Consider the following 9,895-nt stretch of genomic DNA (forward strand, 5'->3'; position numbering starts at 1 on the left):
TTTCAAATATTAAAAAGCACAACAAAAACAAATTCATTGATAAGTTCGAGCTCATATTTCTACGAGCAAAGTACTTTCATTCATAAAACGAGCCGCCCATATGCCAATTTTCGCGACCATTCGAAAATAGTCAATATTGGAATATTTCGCGTTGAATTATTTGCCAATATTTGGTAAATCTTGAATTTTTGTCAAGTCGAGTGGCCGCGGCTCCGTACATATGTATGCATCAATATATGTATGTAAATATGTGTATATGTACAATGCTGTGCCAATGAATGTGCGCTGCGCCTATGAATGCGCGCTGGATTTCTTGATTTCTGTCGCAAGTGCTCGCAGCCTCATATGTATGTATGTCTATGGAAGTTTGTAGGCATGTATTTATGTATATGCGTGTTTGCTTTTGCACGTCCATATGAACGATTTTTCATATGCAGATATTCATTTGATTTAGCTGAACGAATATATTGATTTTGTAAGGAAATCCTGTCGAATTAAATTATTGTCGTGATTAAGTGAAAATTGTAGTGGTTTAAAAATCTAGGCTCAGGTGCTACCTGAAAAATAAGATAAAAGGAAAACCTGAAAGATAGAGAAAAATCTGAAAGACGGAGAAAACCCTGAAAAATAAAATGTTACTCATTACAATTTGATGTAACTCTGTACCATTAAAACCATTTTTGGAAATATAGTAGGAAAATACATACTTCCACTTAGAGTACAACCCTTTAACCATAAAAAAACAACATTTGTTCCCTATTCTGCTTTGACGTTGACCTTCCCCATGGTCCACAAACCCATCAATTATATCCCTACTTTTATTATAAGTAAGATCCGGCTTGATGCTAATTTCATCAAATAATAAAATGCAATTCTTCCGCAATTATTGCACGTTTCAACAACTCAGAATATTTATTTTTTAGGTCATTATTTTCTTTTTCAAGCTCCTCAATACGTTTATTGAATTTGACCGCGTTGCTCTGATAATAGCGAGCAGACTGAGCAAACCGTTCGCGAGTGATTGTGGTTTCTAAGTCCACGCAGATCTGATTACTATAACTAGCCTGCCTGTTTTCCTCTAATATCGAATATTTCTCAAACTCTTCCAGAGTTAAATCTTCTTCTACTTGCTTAACTACCCTACAATAAGTTGCAGTGACGGGCGGGCAAGCCCAATCAGAGCCAGCACTAGGCGAGCGACTTCTATTTACTGGCTCTAAATTGAAGCAAGGAAAAGCCCCTTTCAAGAGTTTATATTTTGTAACCAATATGGGTTCAAAATGGCGTTGGCAAATAAAAACCCTTTTATAAAACAAGAAACCGCACCCTCCGGGGATTTATAGTTTTCAAGTAATTAATTGTTAAAATTGTGTAATTTAGCGAAAGGATATTGTTGTTTTGAATACAAGTATAAAAACCAGTAAAAATTTTTGTTTGTGACCATATATTTTATGAATTGAAGTGAAATTTAGAACAAAATACATACATATATGTATTATATTGTACCAATTTATAAGTGTATTGTATTAAAATGCATGTAAATATTGAAAGATATAAAAGTTGTTCTTGAGCCACTCAAATTACCCATACGGCATTATCCTACACCCGATCCTTTAAATTCAAAAGTTTTTTATAAATATGTAAATAAAATAATGAGAATGTGCGCATTCAAGTTCAATTGGTTACAAGCAATCATAAGAGCTTTTCAATATTTGGCGCAATTTTCATATATGTACATATGTATATACATTTATCTAATCAAAATCAAATCTAATGCAATCATACATTTTTTCCAATATTTGGCGCAATTTTCATATATGTAAACCTAAAATAAATATGCCCTTTGCTAATATATGTATATAAACATGCATACATAAAATTTCGCGCAATTTTCATAACTTAATTACATACATATGTCCTAAATTACGCGCAATTTTTATAAAAAAACCAAAAAGAACAAATCTGTAAACATGCATACAAATTAAAGTGGTGCACAAGTCGACATATATGTGCTTTCAAATCATTTGCTAAATTCACACAACAATGCAGTGTTTTGTTCTCAACTAACAGTAACAGGCAATAGCAGCTAGAGAGAAAACCAAATCATGCTTTTGCACGACTTGTTTCTCTCTCAGCATTGTCACTACACACATATTTCGGCAAGATAGCAAGAAAAGCAATGACACTGGAAGGCAATGAAAAACAATTCAATTCAAACAAGTGAATTGTGTCAAATGTGGATTATTTACTTACATGAATTCCTGATATTTTAAAATCAAATAGGCAGTTAATGTTTGGTATGATGGTTTTGTAGAATAAAAATTAAATTCTTATTAATATTTGAATACAACTTACACTTTGCCTGCAAATATTCTCTGCTAATACACACTACGTACATACATACATATGACACCAATTCACACATTGTACTTGATGTCTTTCGGCAAAGCTTGTATGACAATGTTTTTCTACCATTGCCATGCAAGCATATAAGCAGCGTCGTGCAATTCGTGTACTGTCGATAGAGCCGAAGTAGTATTGCTTGTTGAAGACAGTTTTTCTTCGTTGCTGTTCAAGTTGTGTGTCTACATTGCTTTTTGTCACCACAAACAGTGTCACATGCAATGTGTGATTTGTTGCTTTGTAATAAGCAAGTCATTTGTGCACCACTTTAATACAAATCATATGGACATATCAAATGAACAAATCTGTTCTGTACGCAAGCAAATGTAAGCTAATGTAAACTACATTTTTTACATTGCGTATCACTCTCTCCCTCTCATTTCTCTCCGGCAGCCATATTAATTAATTTCCTACTGTTAACTTGTGCTTTCCTACCCGTATTTTGTTAGGAGGAACGGGCCGGGACTGCGCCTTCTCTATGAATTTACGTTCTCTGATATGTGTTTGCTGTCACCTGTAATAAATTCGCCTTGGCCGAGCTCCTCCTATTTGTGGCGTGCGTTTTGATGTTGTTCCACAAATGAACGGACCTACAGTTTTACGCCAACTCCGTCCGGTAGATATTTTTTATGAGGAGCTTTTTTATGGCAGAAATACACTCGGAGGTTTGCCATTGCTTTAGTATAATATGCATATGTATATTTAACTAAAAATATTATACATCTGTTAAGGGCAAATAATGAAAATCTCATGCATAAGCACACATATCATTTATTTTTGCTTTCGGTAAAGGCGAATTCATATAAGGTGAAGTTACCAGAGTAGCCGGTTTGTTTTTTTTTCCTTGCAATTTGGTTGCTTAAATATAAAATGATTTGTTTTTGGTGCTGTTTCATTTCTTTGTTTATATGTTGATTGAAATTTTGATATTCAAACTACCAAATTGTGTAAACAAAATATATGTAATTTTTTTTTATACTGCTGCTATCACCTTGCCTAGATTTGCCTTACATTCAATCACATAAAGTCATGTATTTACGATATCACCATTAAAAGGTAAGAGACAAAAACAATGTAAATTTATTTTACTATTCCTGTATTTATAGAAAAATAAGTTAAAACTGCAAATTAATGCTGTGAAATATTAATGAATACAAATTATCACAGGTACAAAATTGTATATAGCGAAAAATTTAAATTCTGGAAAATAAATTAAGTACACATTGTGAAAATCTGCAAGCAAAAGCTATTAAAATAGTTATAGATTTTGGCACCCGAGTGGATAATAGCAACAAAACAATAATCGATATGGTTGGAATAATTGACGATACTTCTTTGCATTATCCCATTGGAACGCGGATTAAAGTTGGTGACAATTATGGTACCGTCAAATACGTGGGCGAGGTGAGTTCAGCATTCGAGTGCAGATGTGTACATTTTTTTGGTTTCAATGCACCCACTTATTACATAGGTATCAGGATATACTGGCTCTTGGTTGGGCATCGAATGGGACAATCCACAGCGTGGTAAACATAATGGATGCGTCGATGGCAGGCACTACTTCCATACTCAACATCCCAATGCTGGTAGCTTTGTGCGTCCAGGTAAAATTGGACCCGTCGAGTCCCTTGAAGATGCGGCCAGGGAACGCTATTTAGGTTACTCAGCTGATAGCAGTTTGGATGCATCGTTGATACGTGAAGCCCAACAAAATATGCAGGCGAGTTTCTTTGAGGTTGTAGGCATGGATAAAATAGCACGCAAGCAAAGTAAATTTGAACAATTGTCAGAAGTCAGCGTCGATAACTGTCCAATAAATTCCGCTGGCTACTTGAAGGATTTTAAAATGCTTACCACTTTAAATGTCAGCACAACTCTTATTTGGAATTGGGAAATTGTCGCCAACATATGCAAGCAAGTACCAACTTTAATGGATTTGAATTTAAGGTATGTTATTTGAAGGCGATCATTAATATGTACCTATAACGCTTGCGGGGCATAAAGGCAATGTCAGGTTTCCTTAGATGCTCATTTAAGAATTAGTTTTTAGGTTCCTCAACAGTCGGCACCACGTCTGTTTATGTAACCTTTAAAATAACCATATTTCTTTCTTTGATATGAGCTTTGCTCTAAAGTTGAGCAAAATTTCTTTACTGAATTTGTGAAAATTATGTCATATAAAAGGTAGACATTGCCTCTATACCAAGTGCGGCATGTGTTTCTTTGAGATATCTACAACTTGTTCGAGTATTCTGTTGCACCGACCCGCACCATTGTCAATTGGCTCTTTTTCTCATACACTCATTATATTTTATACATATAAATAATATATTTTAATATTCAATTAACTTCTCGCTGTGATGTTATAGCTGCAACCGCATTGTATTGCCAACAGATGCACAAGTAAAAGAACTAGAACCGGCTTTCAGAACATTGCAATGTATTAATCTACGCAACTGCGGGTATAATGACTGGGCAGATGTGATACAGACCGCTAAATTATGGCCGCAAATACAAGTTTTGGCACTACAAGAAAATCCTCTAACTGAGCTGTGTGAAGTTAACTGCAAGGAAATCTTCAAAAACTTAAGGTATGTAAAAAATAGAAAAGAAATTCGGTTTGAAGTGAATTGGTGCATATAATGACAAATAGTAAATATGTATATTGATTATATTAATATAAATATGAAACAGAGAATTGGATCTACATCGTACGAAGATAATGGATTTCGACCAAGTATGCAAGTTAGGCAATATAAGTACACTGAAAATATTGAATCTCATGGAAAATGGCATAGAAGAAATTAAGTTACCTGACTGTGAACCACATGCAAAGTTACAGATGTTTGTAGCATTGGAGCGATTAAATTTACTCTACAATCCCATATGGAATGAAGCAGATGCCTTTAATGAGTTAGACAAACTGCTCAGATTGAAACGTCTACAAATAACACCTCATTTAAAATCTGATTTTGACGAAATGTTTTCGAAAGCTGTGGGTATGATAAACCAATTGGAAATGCTTAATAAGATCGAAGTAAGTTCAGAGGCTCGCCGTGATGCAAGCTATGATATATGGAAACGGTATGCTATGGAATGGCTGCAGGCAGCAGAGAAACCAGAACTCCTACACGATTTCTATAAAAAACATCGTACATACGCAGATATAATAAAACGTAATTTACAACCATGTGTATATATTTCTTAGGTAACATTTATTTAACTAAAATCACTCTTTTCAGGGTATGGCTCACCAGCAGAGTTCGTGGTGCGACCCAATACAAAGAAATCCAATTTGATAAAGATTCGTGTACTTAACCAACAAAATGGAGAGATTTGGGAAAAACGCGTACCACGCATGATTACAGTGCAAACTTTGCAGGGCTTGATTGCAAAACATTTTCAACAAGTTACCGCTGCAGTTGCCAGTCTGCCGCAGCTGTCCTATATTGATGCCAAATATCCGGAACTCGTTGTACCGATGGACAATAGCGCCAAGACATTAGATTTCTATAGCGTGCAGGAAGGCGACACAGTCATTGTAAAATAATTATAATATGGGTTTGCAAAAAGACACATCGCTTGCTTAGTATGGATTAACATTCGTTTGTTCAAAAGTTTTTCTGGCACAGTTTAACTTCAAAATTGTATTGTATTTATGTATAAATAACTAAATGGAACTGATTTTCTTTTTTCCCCTTATTAATAATATACAATTATACTTATAAATTATTTGATCATTAAAAAGCTCAACGTTACTTTTTTATTCACATTAAAAAAAGTAAAATAATTCGAGGTATTAACAAGTTGTGCTGGCGAGGCTGAAAGTTTTCACTTCGTACTTTTTGGAAATTAAAACAAATGCAAATGCAAATGAACAAGCATTTCCCATAGATAGTTGATATATGAAACAATCTGAAACATTTATTTCAACTTCAGAATTGGGTACAAAATAGGTGTTTTTAAGAGCTTGAAAACATAAAATGGTAATACAAAACGGAAATATTGTTGAAATGAATTATTTTTAGATAATTTCATGGCATTTATTTTTTGAATATGATATCCGGCATATATCCGCCGCGGCTAGGAGTTACATGATCTATTCGATTAGTCCAATTTTTTACTATTTTGTCCAATAAATCTGACCGTATGTCGTCAATGGTGGCTTGAATATTGCAATAAATCGATTGTTATGTGCGTTTTATGGCAAGTTGCGTCGCCTGGTGGGAACCAAATATAGGCATGGCTCGATAGTTCTCGCCATTTACCATAAGAGCAGCCCCTTCCTCATATCGAAAGAAATAAGGACCTATAATAACGCCAGCATGCAAAATGGATGAAGTGCACCATGAATTTCGCGGACAGATTATTATTATTATTTTTTTAAGTAAATTTTCAGAATTTGGAAGCGTTGTTCTGATGTTAAGCGATTCATGATGACTTGCCAACCTTTACTGAACAGAAATTTCAACACCTAACCGAGGTAATCTTGGCACAATTACGTTCTGGATACTGTAGCAGGTTAAACTCCTACCTATCCAGAATCGACCTCGACATACTAAACATATGTCCAGCATGTGAAGGTACCCCGTACGACACTAACCACCTCTTCACATGCCCCATCAAACCCACTCATCTAACACCTCTCTCCCTCTGGACCCAACCCGTCGAAACTGCCAGTTTCCTGGGCCTACCGTTAGATGAGCTAGACGAAGACGACCGGTAATTACACTACACTGACAGGGCGAAGATACTGCTACAACAACAACAAACAGAAATTTCAACACGGTTTGCCATTCTCAGATGGCAAACCATCGCTCTCATGCAGCAAAAAAAAAAAAAACACCCGATACAATAGGCACAAGAATAAACACTCCGCCGGTCTAAAAAGTTAGGGAAAAATTTGGTGGCGAGGAAAATGAATGTTTGTTGTTTTAGTATCATTTGTTGCCAGTCAGTTCTGAAAATTTCGTGATTTGCCACACTGCGCCTAATTAAGTCTGATCTTCCCGCTTAGACACCAAATGATTCGAACCAAATGAAGCCAATCCCTTCACGTGAACTACTTTGACTTTCCCCTGACAAGTTTTGCATTGCAGTATATGATATACCACATCATTCAACCTTTTGAACTCGAACTCACTAGTGTTCTTCCCACGATTATATTCGCCCTCTCTTGTCCCATAGCCTCTTTTCACATTAGCCCACATGACTGCTTCAGATTTTGGCGGAATCCGTTGACGGTGACTTAAGGTAACTTTTCTGGACTGTACATTATTCGTGTTGTTGTTGTTATAGCATTAACTTTGCCCTGTCAGTATAGTGTAATCACCAGTCGTCTTCGTCTAGCTCATCTAACGGTAGGCCCAGGAAACTAGCTGTTTCGACGGGTTGGGTCCAGAGAGAGAGGGGTGTTATATGATTGGGTTTGATGGGGCATGTGAAAAGGTGGTTAGTTTCGTGCGGGGTGTCTTCACATGGCATCCGGTTCTACATTGCCGGAATGATTCGGGTTTTTCCCGACCAAGGGCTGCCGCCCCAGTACACTAGCCCTGTCTAGTGTACATTATTCTCTTACCCGGTGCTCAAAGGTATCTCTATATTTTAACCCGACAAACCCCTTTTACTCAAATCCAAAGTAAATTCGTGCAGCAGCATAACATCCACACCAATTATTACTTCATCAATGAATTCTGCCAGTAAAAATGTGTGAACAACAGACAAAGTTCCAATAACGGCCTCGCAAACTACCTCTCCAGAAATCGTAGCTCTCTCCCTTGCAGCTGTCTGAAGCTTGTAGCCAACCAACAGTTCCACATTACTTGTTACCAAGCCTGACCGAATGATTAAGTTCATTGCACCTATGTCTGGAGTTAGCACCTGGAATCGATCATATCCAGTCCCTCTTATCATAAACTATATAGTTGCTTTTACACCCAATTTGCGAGACGGAGACTGTAGAACATTCAGTTGTGGGAACCAGTTCTCGCCATCTAGAGCTGGTTTGTTTTAATTTAATGGCTGCTGTGTACCGGTAGCGTCCCTGTCAGTTTCAGCTCTTTGCTTCCTTTCATTGAAGTTCATCTTCGGTTGTCTGAGGGAATACTACAACTGCATATCATATGTTCAGTCTTACCGCAGTTGTAACATTTTGAATCCAAGCTTCTGGGTCGTGTAAATTGAGGAAAAGACTTCCTTATTATTTTCCTCATGGTTTCTTCAATTGAGGTGGACTCTTTTGCTACAACCCGATGGATTTAGTGCAGTAGCTTGCTCAAAAGTGCTGCAGTTTCCTGTGTCAGTGCATAATACACTGCGTCAGCAAAGGTCCCTTCGGTGTTGAGTATGCTGCCTGTTTCGTGTCCGGATCTCATACACCTCTTATGAATGCTTTACACTTCATCTTTTCCTCGAAATCTGATGTTTCCCTGGCATACGCCAAATGAAATAAACGCTAAATCTCTGTCGCGTATTCCTGTAAGGTCTCATTTGCCCTCTGGTAGCGATTCGTTAGTTCCATCTGGACCTGTGGTCCCTCCCGTAACGTCTCTCTATTGCTGACATCAGACTCCCATAGTTACCCCGATTGGATTGTAGAACTGTCTGCAGTACTTTGACGGCGGAACCCTTAAGCGAAACTACCAATGCAGCAACTTTTTCTGCAGTTTGGTTAAGTTAAAATGGTTGTGCAAAGGAGTGGTCACACTTGGATGGAGAAGTTGAATTCATACATTGTGAAAGGAAGCAAGGTGGAGGAGACCGATTGGACGAAAGGAGCGGGCGGGGAAAAGTGAGAGTGTGGTGGTTAGGAGAATGGGTTTAGTATATGTGGATTATGAGCGATGACTATATTGCGTTACGTTAACCGCTTTATGCTGCTGATGAAGTTCATCAGATTTTTAATGTCAAGGCCTGCCCTATCAGCAGGCGTAGCAAAAAAGTAGAAGCCATCATGTCTAAATCTTAGCCCCGCGAGAACAGAGCAGTTAAAGAGAGGGTACTGAGATGATTCCACCTCATCCTCCATACAGCTGACGCAAAACGGTCTCAAGGTAATTCCAAGTCTCACAGCATGCACACGCCGCGAATAGTGTCATGTGAGAACATCCACGAAGTTCGAGACCTGAGATTTTATCAACCTTAGAAGAGCGCTCGAGCGCCCCCGATCCACATGTGGCCAGAAGGATTTCGCGAGCTTACAACTTTGGGTACATGGCCAGCGTTCGCTGATTTGGCAGTACTGTCTGCAGTACTCCAGAAATTTATTGTTGCTGCTGTTTCGAACTGGAGCTTAAATACAGGAAATGGTACAATCCCACCAAAGGATGGGACATTATATGTGTCTTCTTTGCTTCCAACGTGGCACATGTCAGCATAAAGCACCAGAAAATTTCAAATGTTCGACAATCGATGCATACTCCGTATATGTTGACCAGATACTTGGGTTTCAAACCAAAAATTGCTCAGTCGCAGGAAACAACAACAAATTAAT

General features: G+C 37.5%; 1 protein-coding gene across 2 annotated transcripts; it reads left to right on the forward strand.

Moving 5' to 3' along the window:
* The first annotated feature begins 3,367 nt into the window (after positions 1 to 3,367).
* Positions 3,368 to 6,135, forward strand: LOC129246083 (tubulin-specific chaperone E). Of its 2 annotated transcripts, XM_054884618.1 has the most exons (6): positions 3,368 to 3,459; positions 3,571 to 3,807; positions 3,875 to 4,350; positions 4,773 to 4,994; positions 5,098 to 5,579; positions 5,646 to 6,135. In XM_054884618.1, the coding sequence occupies exons 2-6, from the start codon at positions 3,712 to 3,714 to the stop codon at positions 5,951 to 5,953; spliced, it is 1,584 nt and encodes a 527-aa protein (XP_054740593.1). In that variant the 5' UTR covers positions 3,368 to 3,459; positions 3,571 to 3,711; the 3' UTR covers positions 5,954 to 6,135. The 2 variants fall into 2 exon arrangements, with proteins under 2 accessions (XP_054740593.1, XP_054740592.1); XM_054884617.1 differs by lacking the exon at positions 3,368 to 3,459 and having other exon boundaries at positions 3,497 to 3,807.
* Positions 6,136 to 9,895: the final 3,760 nt, after the last annotated feature.

Source organism: Anastrepha obliqua, chromosome 4 (assembly GCF_027943255.1).
Source record: "Anastrepha obliqua isolate idAnaObli1 chromosome 4, idAnaObli1_1.0, whole genome shotgun sequence".
Classification (NCBI taxonomy): Eukaryota; Metazoa; Arthropoda; class Insecta; order Diptera; family Tephritidae; genus Anastrepha; species Anastrepha obliqua.